The 19,176-nt window shown below is 35.5% G+C and overlaps 2 protein-coding genes and 1 long non-coding RNA gene across 3 annotated transcripts; 2 read left to right on the top strand and 1 right to left on the bottom strand.

Moving 5' to 3' along the window:
• The first annotated feature begins 2,026 nt into the window (after window positions 1-2,026).
• Window positions 2,027-3,944, top strand: LOC141617522 (protein FAR-RED IMPAIRED RESPONSE 1-like). The gene is made up of 4 exons (XM_074434716.1): window positions 2,027-2,036; window positions 2,645-2,708; window positions 2,804-2,942; window positions 3,213-3,944. The coding sequence occupies exons 1-4, from the start codon at window positions 2,027-2,029 to the stop codon at window positions 3,942-3,944; spliced, it is 945 nt and encodes a 314-aa protein (XP_074290817.1).
• A 3,868-nt stretch (window positions 3,945-7,812) lies between these two features.
• LOC141621427 (uncharacterized) lies at window positions 7,813-11,522 on the bottom strand. The gene is made up of 3 exons (XM_074437948.1): window positions 8,887-11,522; window positions 8,074-8,779; window positions 7,813-7,972 (listed from the first exon to the last, which is right to left on the bottom strand). Exon 1 carries the CDS (start codon window positions 11,324-11,326, stop codon window positions 10,451-10,453), a length of 876 nt encoding a protein of 291 aa, XP_074294049.1. The 5' UTR covers window positions 11,327-11,522; the 3' UTR covers window positions 7,813-7,972; window positions 8,074-8,779; window positions 8,887-10,450.
• A 6,727-nt stretch (window positions 11,523-18,249) lies between these two features.
• Window positions 18,250-18,911, top strand: LOC141621426 (uncharacterized). Its single transcript, XR_012532321.1, has 2 exons — window positions 18,250-18,429; window positions 18,580-18,911. It is a non-coding gene; the product is annotated as an uncharacterized LOC141621426 (long non-coding RNA).
• Window positions 18,912-19,176: the final 265 nt, after the last annotated feature.

Below are 19,176 nucleotides of genomic sequence, written 5' to 3'. Positions count from 1 at the left end.
TCGTTAAAAACCTTGCTAGGAAAAACCCATTGGGACAAAAAACCTAGTCGAGGGAAAAGGAGTGGAGCCATCATTCCTTAACTTCTTATCTTAAGAAGAATCAATCCGATAATTATTGAATAAATAATCCAATACATTTGAGTGATTTTCTTTACTAAACCACATATGTATGAATAGGCATTCTCGTTGTAGACTTTGATTACATTATTTTCCAATCGTTATGTTACTTCTGGACCATAAACTAATTTCACATGTTTAGCATGAAGCTCATTTAAATCATTATTTATATGCTCAAACTTCAAGTTGAGACAATAATAATAATTTCCTTCATGTAAACTCAACATGAGTTTAAATATTCCATTTTGGAAATAATCGCGATAACCTTTCAAACGTGTCGTAGAGGTTCATATATCATGAGTTCCCAAAACTCAATTAATCACCTATCATCATGTAATGATCGTTTAAAAGAGGCTCCTATACGGAGTTATCCTCGTTGGAGTATCTCATAAGATAACATTTCTCTATTTTTAAAACATTAAATTCTTAGTTAATCCTTCACAAGGGTTAACTCTATTGTGGTGTTTGGTTTAATCAAAATTTCTAACAAATCAATTTACCAATTTAACATTGTCATGTTCTTAATAACTTAAGTACTTGATGACAAGTGTTTAGGTTGAGCAATAAGATTTTTGAACCGTGGATGCATAGAAGATATTATCAAAACATATTTTGACTAATCATTACTTCCATTCCCTTTTCTTCACAAGAAATCATACATAGGCATGTTAGAAATGTAAGATACTAATCTTATATTACATAGGACAACTCCTATGGAGTTCTATGGAATAAAACGATTCCTATGGAACTAGTCCATGTCCTATTTAAATGGTTCATTTGAGGATTTAGAAAGAGATTCTATTTGTCTTTGGCAATAGTGGTTTAATGGAGTCATAAGTTAATATCGAAATAGTATCATATATTAATAGAAGAAATGATAAAGAACAACATAAAACAACAAAATAGTGGGAAAAGAAACATTCATCGTTCATCTATGAAAATATTTTAACATGTTTTAGCATTTATATAATGACCTCCACCCAATTATATAAATGATTCCGAGATCCAAATCCATATTAACTCGGGCCCGGGAAACCGATACATCCCTCACTAATATAACTTGGTGGGTTAACTCCTTAACCGATTCTACAATTAGAACTCTCGGTCGATGAAATTACGTTAAGTTCATCTCTAGCCTCGGAACATAAGACTAGTCTTCATGTCCCGTTGAGACCAACCAAATTTCGCGTGTAATAACTTGTTATTACCCCACTTACCCGATGAAAAATGAAAGTACCACGGGAAATCGAATCTACCCCAAATGTCAAAGGGATTCATGAGTCCTACTATTTAGAAAGGCTAATCTCAATTTTAAATATGTGAAAGGTCTTGTCGATTTATTATCTATCACCTTTTATGTGAACTATATTAGTGAACTACGATAATTATAATCGACACGGTCGAAAAACGATATATATATATATATATATATATATATATATATATATATATATATATATATATATATATATAGGAGATCTAATGAGTCCCTTACCTCATTTGAGTCCTTAAGTCCTTATAAGGACTCTTAGATGGACAACATCTAAGGTGGAGATTTTTTACAAAATATAGGCCAAAAAAAAAAGGGAAAAGCTTGGGTAGGAAAGAGGACAACATTTCCTGCAAATTTTCCTTACCAATGATCATTTCCTGCGGACAAAAGGATATATCCTTTGTACTATGTTTACACTCCCACATTCTTCCTTCCTTAACACACTTATTTTTAACTTTATTCTTTCTTTCTTCTCTTTAAAACTGGGTTCTTCCATCTGAAAACGAAGTTTTGAGCTAAAGTTCTCTCCAAATCCTGCAAATCAGCGTAAACATGCAAATAATAGATGGCATCAATGGTATTTCTTCATTTTATTCATTGTTTTCAGTCACGTTTTAATATTTTCAGTTGAATAGGATGGATGAAGGTAATGATAAATTTTGCATGTCATCGAATTTGTTCATTCTTGTTATTATTATTTGTTACTGGGTTTGAAATGAAGATTGTTAGAAGTAAATCTGCATGCTGGGTTTTCATTAATTTGAGTTTTGAGTAGCATCAACGCATTCTGACAACATTTACATGAACACTTTTGCTATAGTTTTACATTTACACTTTTTATTGTTATATTTTTTATGTGAGTTAGCATTCTGACAACATTTACACTTTTGTTGACATTTACACTTTTAAAGCATCACATTTACACTGCATTTCTGCTGACATTTACACTTTTGCTGACATTTACACTTTCAGAATAGCACATTTACACTTCGTTTCTGCTGACATTTACACTTACACTTTTGGATGTTTACATTTACACTTACACTTTTGGGACATCATAATTTGCACATTTACACTTTTGGAATATTTACATTTATGGAAAATTCCCTTTACATTTACACTTTACTTCGAGTTACGTTTACACTTACACTTCATATCTGATGACATTTACACTTAAACTCTATGGACATTTACACTTACACTTCATATTTGATGACCTTTACATTTACACTTACACTCTGTGCACATTTACAGACTTGCTAAAACAGAATGGAGTTCAACCTGACAGGCCGGAGCTGTGTAGGGAGGTCGAGAAGAGGTTTACCCCGTACATCGGCCAGGAGTTTGGGGGGTTGAGGACGCGGTGACTTTTTATAAGATATACGCCATTGCTTGTGGGTTTGATGTACGTAGGTACACAACAAAAAAATGGCGTGGCGGTGAGATCAAGTCAAAGCTCGTCGTCTGCAATCAAGAAGGTTTCGCTCATAAGACGCCCAGTAAAGATCGGGATGACGGACTGGTTGGGGAGAAGTCACAAAGGATATTCAGGGTCACTAGAGTGGGGTGTAAAGCGAGGATACGACTATATATGAAGAATTGTCTTTTATTAATTGACCGGTTCCACGAGGGTCACAATCACGAGCTTATCTCACTTAAGGACAGAGAGTTCCAGAAATTGTCGCGTAACATAACATATTATCACAAGATGATAATCATTTGGAAATCAAGGGTTTGTAATACATAATCACTCTTTATACTAAATAAATAATTCCATTCATGTTATATTTATATGACGTATCTGTTAATGATTGATTGGCAGCTGAAGATAGGAGCAACAAAGACATACAGAATCTGCAAAGAACAAGTGAATGGATACGAAAACATTGGAGCAAGCTTAAATGATTTTAAGAACTTCCATAGGGATGTTAAATGTTTCATTCACGAACGGGATGGTCTGTTGTTTGTTGATCATTTCAAGGAAATGACTGAAACAAGAATAGGTTTCTACTTTGACTATGACCTTGACGATGATGGCAGCCTACGTAGGGCCATATGGGCGGACGATACTACCCGAGATAATTACAAAAATTTCGGTGATGCGGTGTCATTCGACCCGACTTACTCCACCAATAAGTATTATATGGTATTCACACCATTCACAGGTGTTGACCACCATAAACGATCTGTGACGTTCTGTGGGGCTCTAATTGCAAGGGAAGATTATGTGTCATTTAATTGGGTTTTCAGGCGGTTTTTACAAGCAATGGGGGGTAAGGAACCCGAGTACATAATTACATATCAGGACCCAGGTATTATCAAATCTGTCCCTCTGGTTTTCAAGACAGTGCGTCATCGGTTCTGTATGTGGCATATAATGAACAAAATGCCCAGTAAGTTTGGCGTCTCTAGGAGTGATTATAATGACTTCATGTGTAAAATTAATGACATTATATGGGACGATGAGCTTCAGGCAGCAGAATTTGATGGTATTTGGGAGCAAATAATTGAAGATCATGGTGTTGGCGTAAATGATTGGTTTGCAGATACATAAGCTATAAGGGGACAGTGGGTGATGGCGCATTGCAGAGACTTGAGGATGGCGTCGATTATGAGGATGACTCAAAGATCAGAGAGCGTAAATAGCTTTTTCAAGAGGTTTGAGCATAAGTCAGGAACATTGGTTGAGTTTTGGATGCGTTTTGAGAGCGCTATGGACCAACAAAGACATACACAGAAGCAGCTTGACAACATGGATAAGCACTTGTTCGCAGCGGCGTCAACACATCTGGCATTTGAGATTCATGCTGCAAAGGTGTACACCTATTCAGCTTTCCAGAAATTCAAACAAGAAGTCATCTTCTCAATTGATACATGTAGAACAGGAGGTTTTACTGAGAGAGGCGAGCTAGAGGTAACTACTGTCAAAGATTCATCCAGAAAGAAGAATTTTAAAGTTGCATACAGTCCAGGTAGTTTACACTTCCTATGACATTTACACTTTCTGTTTTTATCTCATTTAAATTCCTATAACTTAACATTTACACTTCTAATAACTTAACATTTACACTTTACAGTTCATGACATTTACACTTCCTATTAGTTTACATTTACACTTCTAATAACTTAACATTTACACTTTACAATTCATGACATTTACACTTTACATCATATGACATTTACACTTCCTATACCTTAACATTTACACTTTTCCACTTAATGACATTTACACTTTACATTTCATGACATTTACACTTTACATCATATGACATTTACACTTTCTGTTTTTATCTCATTTAAATCCCTATAACTTAACATTTACACTTCTAATAACTTAACATTTACACTTTATAGTTCATGACATTTACACTTCCTATTAGTTTACATTTACACTTCTAATAACTTAACATTTACACTTTACAATTCATGACATTTACACTTTACATCATATGACATTTACACTTCCTATACCTTAACATTTACACTTTTCCACTTAATGACATTTACACTTTACAGTTCATGACATTTACACTTCCTATTAGTTTACATTTACACTTCTAATAACTTAGCATTTACACTTTACAATTCATGACATTTACACTTTACATCATATGACATTTACACTTTCTGTTTTTATCTCATTTAAATTCCTATAACTTAACTTTTACACTTCTAATAACTTAACATTTACACTTTACAGTTCATGACATTTACACTTCCTATTAGTTTACATTTATACTTCTAATAACTTAACATTTACACTTTACAATTCATGACATTTACACTTTACATCAGTGACACTATTTTTAACGTTCACACTTACATGCTAGCTTTAACCGATGACACAGGTACACGTAAAGCAAGCTGCAGTTGTACGATGTTTGAAAAACCGAAATCCTATGCCGCCATATAATATGGATTTTTTCAGCAAGTGGGATAAAGACTATACCAGAAGATTATGTTGTAAATAGATGGATGAAAGAGTATCTCCGATTAAGGATTTTCAATACTAATGGTGAAGGGACAGAAAACATGCAAGTCATCGATGAAAAACAAATTGCAATGTCAATAATGTGGTCGAAGTTCATGAAGTCGTAGGGCTCCTTCGAGACAAAGGAGTAGGCGATGTTGACTTTTCCGCCGTAATTAGGGCATTTAAACAGTCCCTGTCACCATTAGGGGAAGTGTTGAATAAAAATCAACAAATGGAGAAATTTCTGAATTGTACGGCATGTGAGGTAGTGACGATATTGCTACCAAAGAATTCAAAAACAAGGGGACCGGAAAAGATTCTTTGTCACCAAAACAAAAGCAATGGTATTGGCTAGGAAACCCAAACGTAAGTGTAAGAATTGCAAGAGAATGACAAATCACGACAAGAGGAATCGCCATAACCCTTCTCAAAGACACACGCTATTGTGCGAAGGGTCGTCTGAACCAGAAGATGATGAAGGAGAGGAGGAGGAAGAGCTGGAATCAGAACAAGAATAGACGTCAGATCAGTGACAAATGTTGCTCTATATATTTTGAGTGTGTAACTTAAAACTTTGATGTGCTATAACTGGAGCGGGCGATTAGGAATTGGTCTCATGGCGGCGTAACTTTGAATTTTGAACTGAACAGTTGGTGTAACTTTTAGTAACACCAACGTTAGAGTTACACTGTCATAAGACCAAAATCTCTCTGTTTTATTAGATAGCCAAACATTGTGTTACTTGAACTTATTTTGGATTACTTATGTTATTTCAAGTAACAGTTACACTTATTTTCAAATAACTGGTGTTAACATTTACACTTGTTATGTCAGCACATTTACACTTCCAGTATCTTCACATTTACACTTCCAATTTAGTCAGATTTACCCATTGTGTTCACATTTACACTTACTCTATCCTCACATTTACACTTTGAATATCTTCACATTTACACTTCAAATTTAGTCAGATTTACACTTTATTTATTCACATTTACACTTCTCCTATATTCACATTTAAACTTTCTATTTGTTCACATTTACACTTTTTTTGGTTCACATTTACACTTGGGCTATCACCACATTTACACTTCCCATGTCACCACATTTACACTGAAATTCAATTTCAGTGTGTTTACATTCACACTTTCAGTATGATAAAGTTGACACTGACAGTGTTAACATTTACACTTTAAGTGTGTTAACAGTTACACTTAAAGTGTAAATGGACTAAATTGCAACTGTGTTAACAGTTACACTTGCAATTTAGTCACATTTACACTTTGAAGAAATTCTTCAATTTCACTGTTAACATTTACACTTTAAGTGTGTTAACAGTTACACTTAAAGTGTAAATGTGACTAAATTACAAGTGTGTTAATAGTTACACTTGCAATTTAGTCACATTTACACTTTGAAAAAACTATGATTATAACTGCCAAAAAATAGTAAACCATTACACTTCATTAGTGTAATTTACCATTACACTTCATTACTGTAATGATTACACTTACAATTTAAAAATTACACATTTGTGTAAACATTGCCAACCAAAATACAAAACATTCTTTTCTAACTTCAAGATTGTCAAACAAAATACATTTCAATCAAAAATATGTCCACAAATTGTTTACTTTTTCGATAACACAGCCTTAATTTTGCGCTTCTTTTGTAACTTAGCCCATAAATCTTCTTTTCCAGCGATAAACCCATTCAACTTTGCTTCAAAAATGTCTCTGTTGACATTTATGTCAGCTAGAACAAGCGTCGCCACCAACTCGACTACCAAGTACCGCCGATTCCTCTTCCTCTCCAAGTCTGGATGCTCAAAAGGTTGACCCTCGTACATCAAAGATATACATCATACGGAAAATCCCTGATTCTGTTATGTTAGGAAGGGGTGTTTGGCGCCTGAACGGGATTTGCCGATGCTCAAAGCTAGTAATCTCGTATCCCCTGTCCGTTCTGACATCCAAATAATCACTAACAGCTGATGCCTGCCATTAAAGCACTAACAATTAAATAAACCATCTATTGTTCATCTCTTCGAAAATGATTTATTGGCATCAGACTTACCACTTGGCGAGTAACATTGCACATTTCAGACTGATCCCAGTTGGCATGATGTTGGTAGTCAAGGAGATCAACAGTTTGTTGTCCAAAATTTTATACATACGCATGCAAAGTGCCCATCAATGTTGACAGGTACGAAGATAAACTCGGCATTCAGGTTGAAAGTTTTGTCACAGTCCTGGATGAAGGTATCCCAAATGTGATACAGCCGATCGGTGATGTCATTAGATCAGAGCACACTTCACGTATATCCAAAAGCTGCATGATACATTCCTGTTCAGAGAAGTGAGTGAGCCTACATAATAAAAGTAAAAATAATGTATAACTTTTAGGCTTTGTGCGGAGGATGGGGGGGTACCATATGACGTATCCCAAAGAAGGCCATCCTAGGAAGTCAGTATTCAGCAGACTCCAAATGGTTCAGCAAAACAGCCCAGGACTCAATGACAACAGGCGATATTACAACCTCAGGAAGCATGGACATGATGTCGGACCGGCGTAGCGCGGGATGCCTACTGTACCAAGAGATTGATTCGCTGCAATGAAACACACGTATAGTAGTAAGAAATTGAGAAGTAGTTACAAACTAAATATCGTAACTAATTGGCCCTGTTATAAGAGTCTAGCAGATACTAACGAATTTTCAAAGTTGTAGTCGTCTAACAAGCAATAGTCCACCGCATGCTTTCGACGTGATCGAACACCCCTGACCAAATTTTGATTGTTCCGTAAGAAGGTCGAGACAACAAGAGTCTGCGTACCAGCAGCCCCACAGTCAATTGAGCATCCCAAGCCATCCCCCCCGCCCCGGGGATGGCTCCTTACGGCTGACAAAGGTTGGCTACCTGAAGACTGCGCTGACGCTTGAACAACAACGGGGCTGCTTTTCGCCTGTATGGCTACAGGATTGACCACAGGGCTTCCTTCTACGAGTTTAGGGGGTGGGTCTGCAACACGGGGACGTTTACTGTACGTAATCTCTTCCTCATCGTCCAGACTTCGCTTCTGTGCAGCATTGGAGATCGAATTCAGACCTTGACCATACTTTTGCCTGAATTGGGTTATCCTTTCGAGAACGCTCTCCCTCACTTTGTTATGGTCACTCAGGATAAGGATCGACACCACTTCAGCCCGGATGAGGTTGATAACGTCCATCTCACCTAAGGCGCAGTCAAAAGCTTCCCATTGAAAAGCAGCATGTGTATCATCATGTACACCCCGCAATCAAACGCAGAATACCCCCTACCTTGCCATTTAAATTCGAAATTGACAAATTTAAACCCGACGACCTTTGAACCTCTGACAAACCCTTTAGACTCCAGATACTCGCCAATTAAATCACACTGTAAAAGGAATTTCAAAAAACTAGTCAATTTAAAAACAGTGTTTACGATTCCAGAATACATATACACTAAAGAACAAATTAATGTATGCTATTTATAATTATTACCGCAATACGCGAAATTCCAAAATATGGAAGCTTCTCAAAATCATCGTTGTAGCGACGGTTGTCCAAATACTCTATCTGCTCAGATACGAAGTTTATGCATGCACAACTGTAATGATCATTATTGCCAGATAAGACCGGGATGAAGACCTGGCGGATGTGACAACAAAGACCTAAAAGATACACTCAGTAAAATTTCACATTTACACTTTCAATAATTCGTCACATTTACAGTCCATGTGTCATGACATTTACACTTTCCATATATTCACATTTACACTTTATATGTCATGACATTTACACTTCCTATGTCACGACATTTACACTTTCTATATCATCACATTTACACTTTATACGTCCTGATATTTACACTTCCTATTTATTCACCTTTACACTCCTTATGTCATTATCTTACACTTTCTATATAATCACATTTACACTATACATCATGGCATTTACACTTCACTATGTCTCACATTTACACTCCCTATGTCATGACATTTACACTTTCCATATATTCACATTTACACTTTATATGTGCTGACATTTACACTTCCTATTTAGTCACCTTTACACTCCCTATGTCATCACATTTACACTTTCAATATAATCACATTTACACTATACATCATGACATTTACACTTCACTATGTCTCACATTTACACTCCCTATGTCATGCCATTTACACTTTCCATATATTCACATTTACACTTTATATGTGCTGACATTTACACTTCCTATTTAGTCACCTTTACACTCCCTATGTCATCACATTTACACTTTCAATATAATCACATTTACACTATACATCATGACATTTACACTTCACTATGTCTCACATTTACACTTCATATGTCATGACATTTACACTTCACAATATCTCACGATATTTACAGTTCACTATGTCTCACGTTTACACTTCATATGTCATGACATTTACACTTTCTTCTTAATCACATCCAGGCATTTACACTTTCTGTGAAAATCACATATACACTTTCTTTGTGATGACATTTACACTTTCTGTGTGATTACATTTACACTTCACAATAGGTCACATTTACACTTACCATATCAGATCCAAGTTGAAATGGAGACAAACAGGATTGAATCCAAGCATCCCACCCAGCCCAGATTTCGTCCTTTTTGTCAAGAACAATTCCTTTCTTCTTGGCTTTCCAAATATCCAGCGCAGCACTCTGTTCAAACGAAGGGCATCGCTATTAAATTTAGACACTTACGTTACAATTAAATTGGAACTATACAAATTACAATGAGTGAGGATAGGACAAGTACGGTGTGACTAAGCCCGAAGAAACAACGAGAAGATGCAACTGGTGCAGTTTGGTCATACATCATCTTATTGATTAGTAGGCACCAACAATCGATAACAGAAGACATAACTTCATGTCCAGGTTCAAGGGTTAACATGTCTTCCCGAGACACGAAGAAAAAGTCTGAAAAAACTGCCAATTCTTCCTTACAAAAAAAGAAAAAATTATATAAGGCGAACATGATTACGACAACATATAAGTATTAATATGTTTGACATAGAAATTAATCGAGTCACCCTTTCAACCAAGCTTCTGATTTGTTAAATACGTAGTCTAGGACGTATTTCCTTTCCTTAAAAACATTCCTAAATAATTTCTTATTCAGCTGCAGGTCTACAGTAACAAAGCCCTGCTCAGGCATGGGTTCCCCACAATCCATGGTGCAAGTCAAATTCTCAGGGACCACTTCCATGCACTGTAAGGGCTCAGTTGAATGAAATAGGAAAGGGTGGTGATCCAGGTTACTCCGAGGGACATAAATTTCCCGACCATCCGCAGGAACGGCTGGTTCAGAAGGGCCTGCCACATCAGTCATTCCAAAATCCTCCCCTGGAACCCCCTTAAATGTCTCAGCTAGCTCTGCAGTAGATATAAACGTACACTGAAATTCCGGCAACTTAAACTCGGAGGACGGTGCTTTAACAACCACCTTATCTACTCCCTCTACAACATCCATGGGCTTCTCATCATTCTGAAATGAACCAGGACAAGCGGGTTGTGCAGTAGGGCGTTCACCTTGCCCGTTGAACATGCCACCACCACTCTCTAACCCTTCTTGCGATGCATCTTCACGGATTGTGGATGAAACAACGCCAGGCTCACCATCCGGTACTTTCGTACCACTAAATTGTGGTTGGTCAACGGGCTGTTCCACTCCCTGTGCACCGCTAACATCCACAGCCTCACCAGACACTAGTCCAACCACCAGTGGTTCGGGCCCACGGCAGGGCCCTTGATCTTGAGGCGGCTCCATGTCCATGCCCTGCACAGCCTCGTCCTGGTCTGTCGGTGCACCGATAACATCCACATCCACGCCAGGCACTAGTCCAACCACCAGTAATTCGGGCCCACGGCAGGGCCCCTGATCTTGAGGCGGCTCCATATCCATTCCCTGAACAGCCTCGTCCTGTTCTCTCGGTGCACCACCTTAGCCACTTCACTATCACCGCTGTCTGACAACTTATTCAGCGCGTTATTAATATCAGTTGTCGCTATAAATTTCAACTGAAATGAAGATGAACCATCTTCAATTGACGGGACTACCACATCCGCATCCACCTTGTTCGCTACTTTTGAATAAGACACCTCCCTTCACCAAGAATGTGCCCATGTTCTTGAGCCCTCCCATATCCATACCCCGCACAAACTCATCCTCACCTCTCTGCAGACGCAGCCCTCTGCCGCTTCACCACCACCATCACCAATATCTCACAAACCTTGCGCGCGCGTTCTTAATATCGGAGAGAAATAAATTTTAGTTGAACTGAAGATGAACCATCTTCAGTTGACTGACCTACCACATCCGCATCAACCTTATTCGTTGCTTCTGACTTACACTTCTCAACAACATGTTCAGCTTTCTCAGGGGCACCACTAGTGTCAGGCACTTCCCCTCCCAAACTTTCCTACTCCTCGTTCAATGAGGGCTTTGTGTAAGCTTCTTCAACTTCATCCGGGCTATAAATTTTCTCTATAATCTGCCGATCCGTTAATTGAGTCAAGTCGTCGGTTAAATCTAGCCCGCATTCCTCTTCCTCTCTTCACAGGCTTCGTTAAGTTCAACGGTGTTGTAGAAATCAGCGGTCTCCATTACCTGTGACATCGCCGCCTCACCTGCTTTATCACCCAAATCAGAATCTTTTGCAAGTGATACAGGTTCTACAGTAGGCGTAAACTCGAACTTAGGAACCTTGGTCTTTTTTTTCTTGCTTGCCTTTGTTTTTTTCTTAGCCACCTTCCCAACATCTGACAATGAGGGAGCGTTATCATTATATTTCTTCATTTGGGAAGCTAAATTTCCAACTTCTTCAACATATTCCTTCACCTTTGCACCTTCAAAAAAAGCTTGCGTCGCTTGTGACGGAACAAGATCAGTTGAAGAAGTAGCACCTGTTGTTAAATTCTTAAGCATTGCAGCTGCATCCGCATACCAGGAATAGAAGGCCACAGCATTCCTTTGAATCTTCAAGTACAGCTCGTGTACACCCTACAGTTGGTAACAAAAAAAGATTTAAGAGTCTAGATACACAAAATATACCTGCTCAATATATATATATATATATATATTAATCTGAATAAACTTCTTATCGGGTGTTGTACCCGACGTTGAAATCAGAAGAGGCGTAGGGCTTGCCAATGGCACCTTGGGCGCGCCAGCTATGGCCAACATCGTATTACCAGTGTCCTTCTCATCAGGGGTCTTGTTTTGACATCGGGGGTACTTCACCTTCGACAAAGTTAGTCGACCCAATGGACCCACGTCCAGCTCATCTTTTAACCTCTTCGAAAGAGTTTTCAGATCCCAATGCTGAATAAGTGGAAGGCCATCTGGGCAACTCATACCACGGTAATCATACCGCTGAAAATAAGTAATCATAAGGAAAGGGATACAACCAAGCGGATGTGGATCGCACGCTGCGAGCCTCACCGCAGCAGAGCTAAACATTCTAATACATACGAGCACCAGTCATACTCCGGTATGGCACTCACATCTTCAATCACTTTCAAAAGTTTGATTTCAATGCCGTTGTTCAATGTCGGCGCAAGGAATGATGAAATGCTAAGAAGCACAAACAGGCGGCAGAATTCATCCCCTCGATCTTTGAATTGCTATGACTCAATATAATTGAAGACGTCTCCTAAAGGAATAGAATCAGAATTTGATTTCACTTTGAACTTTTTGCGCCACAGTTGTTTTATGCGCACATATTTTTCATCTTTAGCACCAGGCATATGTCCAAAGAGGTACTATTTCCATCTCTCTCTCACCAACAAGTAACATGAAACAGTCATAGACATCATACTTAGTAACCATAAACTCCTTCAACTCCGACGCCCGAAAACATAAGAACCATCGGCTTGAAAGCCTCGAGAAATTCAGAACATGTGAAAGCGGAAAGTTCTGAGTTTAATATGAAGCGACCCCAAATCCAATCCTCAGACAAATGGCTCGTTGAGCAATGTTAAGCTTACTAATAAGCTTGTGAAGCCTGTTGGGCGACACTTAACGGAAAATTGATAGGGGTAACTTAGGGTTGTTCTTCGCTTTCAGGTAGTTCTCCATCAGATACCATCTGAATCAGGAAAAAAAAGTACATAAGAAATGCACAATATCAGTCAATCTATAAGAGTCTACACATTTACATTTACACTTACTCTATCCTCACATTTACACTTCCAGTATCTTCACATTTACACATCCAATTTAGTCAGATTTACACTTTATTTGTTCACATTTACACTTCTCCTCTCCTCACATGTACACTTCCAGTATCTTCACATTTACACTTCCAATTTAGTCAGATTTACACTTTATTTGTTCACATTTACACTTCTCCTATCCTCACATTTACACTTCCAGTATCTTCACATTTACACTTCCAATTTAGTCAGATTTACCCTTTATTTGTTCACATTTACAATTCTCCTACCCTCACATTTACACTTCCATTATCTTAACATTTACACTTCCAATTTTGTCGATTCTATTTTAGTGTTCACATTTACACTTACTCTATCCTCACATTTACACTCCCAGTATCTTCACATTTACACTTCCAATTTTGTCAGATTTACACTTTGTGTTCACATTTACACTTACTCTATCCTCACATTTACACTTTGAATATCTTCACATTTAAACTTCCAATTTAGTCAGATTTACACTTTATTTGTTCACATTTACACTTCTTCTATATTCACATTTACACTTTCTATTTGTTCACATTTACACTTTTTTTGGTTCACATTTACACTGGGTTGTCCTCACATTCACGGTCCCATTACATCACATTTACAATCCCCAAAAACAGGCTCGATTGAAACCCTAACAAATACATTCACACTACCCATCAGTTCAGATTTACACTATCAATTTAATTAGCAATTCAAAGACTATAATATTTACACTACCCACTTAAAATTAAATTCAAACATGCTAATGAATCAAAATGTTTATGGATAATCAAATATAATAAAAATCACATAAATTTAAACATGCAATAAAATCATAAACTCATAAATAACAAAATACAAAAATGAAATAACCCCAATATAACAATTACGACTCAAGGATAATTTGCAAATTTAAAAAAAATACAACAAAGAAAAGAATAAAGGATGATCAATGAATTACCTTCAAAGTGAGGTAAAGAAACAAAGATAGGAACTGCGAGCGTTTCAATGGAATAAAATATAGAGAAAAAAATGGATTTGTTGTATTTGGTAAGGAAGAGGATATGTAGAAAATAAAATTGAAGAAATATCAGATGAAACACAGTAATTAGTAAGGACGATTTTTTGAAATTATTAGAGGAGTTGTATGAGATAGTGGAGGGAAGTTGAATAACGTGCGTATGACTGATGGAGGACACAAACATGCAGAATTTGAACAGTGAGTCTATCACCCTAAGGAGAGAGGTAAATAGTCTACATATTATTATAATGTTATAAGTTGCTTTTTGGTGTAATCTTAGTCATTCATCCTCACAATCTAAGGGCTCTAAATGGGACTTATGGACTTAATGACTTAAGGTGGACTATATATATATATATATATATATATATATATATATAGTGTAAAGATCAAGTGAGTCCATGTCTTACATTTGAGTCCATAAGTCCTCCTTAGAGCCCTTGGATGGGGAAGTTGGAGGGCTAAGATTGAAAGCAAAAAAAGGGGGATTAATGCATACTTAAACACTTCCCCTCTCTACTTTACTAATCCACATTAATTAAATATTAATTCACTATATAAGATTTTTTTTCACACACACTTCTCACTCATCCCTCACAATATCATCCTCTCCCCTCTCTAAAATCCCAATTAAATCAAAATTCTCAAAACAAAAAAAAAAACAAAAACACTCTCCCAGTCTCCCCCACTTTAAAAAAAAACAAAGAAATCAAACCCTAAAAAAAGCCTCCGCCACCACCGTGCCACCCACCACCGGCCTACCCATCACCGGTCACCACTTCCACACAGCCACCACACCACAACAACACCCACCCGACAATCCGACACGACCACCAACCACACCTACCCCCACCACAGATCTGCCACCTCCCCCACCACCACTCACGACCCACACCCCAACCCCACACCGAAACCACTGCATACCCACCACACGACCTCACCCACCACTACACACTGCCTCCCTCCTTCACGCCTCATCTCCTCTCCAACCCGACACCACCGCGCACACCACTCTCCACCGGACGTCACCAACACCCACCACACCACCAGTCGCCACTACAACCGCCATAACCGCGCCACCACTCCTCTTCTCCTTTTTTTTCCGTCTTTCCAGATCTTGTGTTTTGTGTTTTGTTTTTTGTTTTTTTTGTTTTTATTACTTTTCAGATTTCGAATTTGTTTTTTTTTTTTTTTCCTTTGCTTTCTTCAGATTTTTTTGTTGGTGTTTTTTTTCGTTTTTCTCATATTTGGGTGTTTGTGATTGTTTATTTTTTATTTTTATTTTTTTTTCTGTCTTCTCAGATCTTCTAGGTGGTTGGGTGTTTTTTTTTTCTTCTTATACATTTTTTTTTCAAATTTCCTTTATATTTTTTTCTTAGATCTTATTTATTTTTCTAATTTGTTGATTTTATTTGTAGATCTACTAAATATAAAGTAGATTTTTTTTAAAAAAAATCGTATTATCATGATTTTTAGTATGAACTAGATTTTTAGTATTAGTAAAGTAAGTCGATGATTTTAGTATTGTTGTGTCTTGTTTTGTTTTTCTTTACTTGTTTTGTGTTTGCTTTTTTTTTTCAGTGATTCGTTTTTTTTTTTTTTTTTTTTAACTTTAGTTGTGATTGTTGGCTTCTCATTATTTTTTAAATTTTAGATCTAGGTTTTTCCTTCAATTGTTGTTATATTAGATTGTTTTATTTTAGTCTTAGATCTAATAAATAGATCTAAGGTTATTTGTTGATTTTCATCTTAGATGTGCATTTTTTTCTCCTAGAATTACTCTTTTTCCTGTAATAATTACTCTTTTTTCTGTTAGAATTACACTTTTTTCATCTTAGAATTACACTTTTCTCTACTAGAATTACAATTACTCTTTATTAAAATTACACTTTTTTCTATTAAAATTACACTTTTTTCTGTTAAAATTACACTTTTCTCCATTAAAATTACATTTTTTTTCTGTTAAAATTATACTTTTTTCTGCTAGAATAACACTTTTTTCGACTAAAATTACACTTTTTCTGCTAAAATTACACTTTTTGTTGTTGTTAGAATTACACCTTTTTCTGTTAAAATCACACTTTCCTCCATTAAAATTACACTTTTTTCTGTTAAAATTATACTTTTTTTTGCTAGAATAACACTTTTTTCGGCTAAAATTACACTTTTAGTTGTTAGAATTACACTTTTTTCTGTTAGAATTACACTTTTTTCTGTTAAAATTACACTTTTTTCATTAAAATTACACTTTTTTCTGTTAAAATTACACTTTTTTCGGCTAAAATTACACTTTTTCTGCTAGAATTACACTTACTACTATTGGACTAATACTACACTCTCCATGGACTTGGTCATATTCTCATTGGACTAATGTTACACTCTCAATGGACTAAAATTACATTCTCAGTGGACTGAAATTATACTTTTCTGGACTAAAATTACACTTTTCTGGACTAAAATTATATTCTCGTTGACTAAAAATAACAATCTCATTGGACTGAAATTACACTTATCTGGACTAAAATAACACTTTTTGTCATTAAAATAACACTCGTAAAATGCTAAATTACAATAACTTGTGATAAAATTACAAAAATTCAAAATATTATTCGTTAAAATCACTCGGAAAAGATTGAAGTTAAACTTGTGAAACGCAAAATTCTCGAAAATATTCCTTAAAATTACACTTTTTGCTGTTAGAATTACACTCGTAAAATCCTAAAATGTCGAAAACTTGTCTCGGAAAAAAAAACGAAAAAAACGAAACAGTCGAAAACTTGTCTTGAAAAAAAAAACGAAAAAAACCGAAACATGAAAAATGTTAACAAAATTTTCATAAACTTTGATGTATAAGACAAAATATGGTGTTAATTGTGTATGATAATGAATTAGTGAATGTATTATTAAAACTAGAGAGAGAAGTGAATTAATTTGTGTTAAGTGTGTTTTTTGCTTTCAATCTCAACCTTCTACCATGCATGATCCAAGGGTTGTGGGAGGGACTTATGGACTCAAAAAAAAAGGGACTTAGAAGAACTTTGCTCTATATATATATATATATATATATATATATATATATATATATATATATATATATATATATATATATAGAAATAGGATCCTATAAGTCCACCATTTTAGATTGAGTCCATGAGTCCTCATCTAAGCCATTGAATCTTAAAAAATGGATGGTTGAGATTAAAAGATAAAAGACACACAATTCACACTACCTATGCATAATTAATTGTTTGTCTCTTTTACACCAATTTCCCATACACTAATTAATTCTTTCTCTTATAATTTCATTTACCTCTCATTTCTATTTCATTTTCAAACCAAATCAAAAATTTTATTTCCGCATAAAATGAAAGCCGCTTCATAAAAAGCTCCGTAAATCTTCATTCGGACTCCGATTAAGGCGAAATAAAAGCCTAAATTTATTATTTTTTCGAGCCCGTCGTAATGGTGATATTTTTATATACCATTGAGTTTTCAAAATATTCAGTATTGATCGATTGTGCTCGAAATATAATGGTTTGTGTTTGTTTCTTATTAATTTTTGTTGGATTTTGTTGAAATTGTTGCTTAGGTATTTAAAATGGTTTGATAATTTTAAATATAGTGATTTGTATGATTGTTTTTTTGATGAATTATATCTAAATTTTTTAATTATTAATTGTAATTTTTTTATGAAGATGGAGATGATGATGATAAGTCGTTGGCGATATTGATTGATGATGAAGATGTTGATATGTCTTTGGTGTTATAGATTGATCGGTTGTGCTTGGAATATAATGGTTTGTGTTTGTTTCTTATTAATTTTTGTTGGATTTTGTTGAAATGGTTGCTTAGGTATTTAAAATGGCTTGATAATTTTAAATATAGTGATTTGTATGATTGTTTTTTTTTGATGAATTATATCTAAATTTTTTAATTATTAATTGTAGTTTTTTTTATGAAGATGGAGATGATGATGATGATGAGTCGTTGGCGATATTGATTGATGATGAAGATGTTGATATGTCTTTGGTGTTATAGATTGACGATGAAGATGTGAGATTTAGATTGATTGATTTAGATTGATGATTGTTGATGAATGTTGTAACTTCTATTATATAGTGTGTAACTTTATTCTTGTAAGGGTGTAACTTCAAGTAGTGTGTAACTTCAGTTGTATATCATGTAACTTCATTTTTATAAGGGTGTAACTTTAGTACTTTACGAGTGTAACTTTAATCTTGTAAAGTCATTTTGTATATACAAGTTTGAATATTACTAATTTAAACGTTTGTAATTTTAGCACAAGTTATGTAACTTTAGTGCTTCATGAGTGTAACTTTAGTGCTTTATGAGTATAAGTTTAATTTTTCACGAGTGTAACTTTAATCTTTTAGGGTCATTTTATATATAAAATTTTGAATTTATTAATTTTAATTTTTGTAATTTTAACACAAGTTTATGTAACTTTTTTTATTTACGAGTGTAACTTTAGTGTTTGCGAGTGTAACTTTTATCCTTGACGGGTGTAACTTTAGTCCTTTGGT

Source organism: Silene latifolia, chromosome X (assembly GCF_048544455.1).
Source record: "Silene latifolia isolate original U9 population chromosome X, ASM4854445v1, whole genome shotgun sequence".
Taxonomy (NCBI): Eukaryota; Viridiplantae; Streptophyta; class Magnoliopsida; order Caryophyllales; family Caryophyllaceae; genus Silene; species Silene latifolia.
The sequence above is the reverse complement of the archived record's forward strand: the minus strand, read 5'-3'. Positions and strand labels throughout refer to the sequence as shown.

Coding starts and splice junctions, on each gene's coding strand:
- LOC141617522 (XM_074434716.1), top strand. Junction 2,709..2,803: donor TGTAGGGAGGTCGAGAAGAG/GTTTACCCCGTA, acceptor TGATGTACGTAG/GTACACAACAAAAAAATGGC. Junction 2,943..3,212: donor AGTCACAAAGGATATTCAGG/GTCACTAGAGTG, acceptor ATTGATTGGCAG/CTGAAGATAGGAGCAACAAA.
- LOC141621427 (XM_074437948.1), bottom strand. CDS start 11,326: ATGGATATGGAGCCGCCTCAAGATCAGGGGCCCTGCCGTGGGCCCGAA.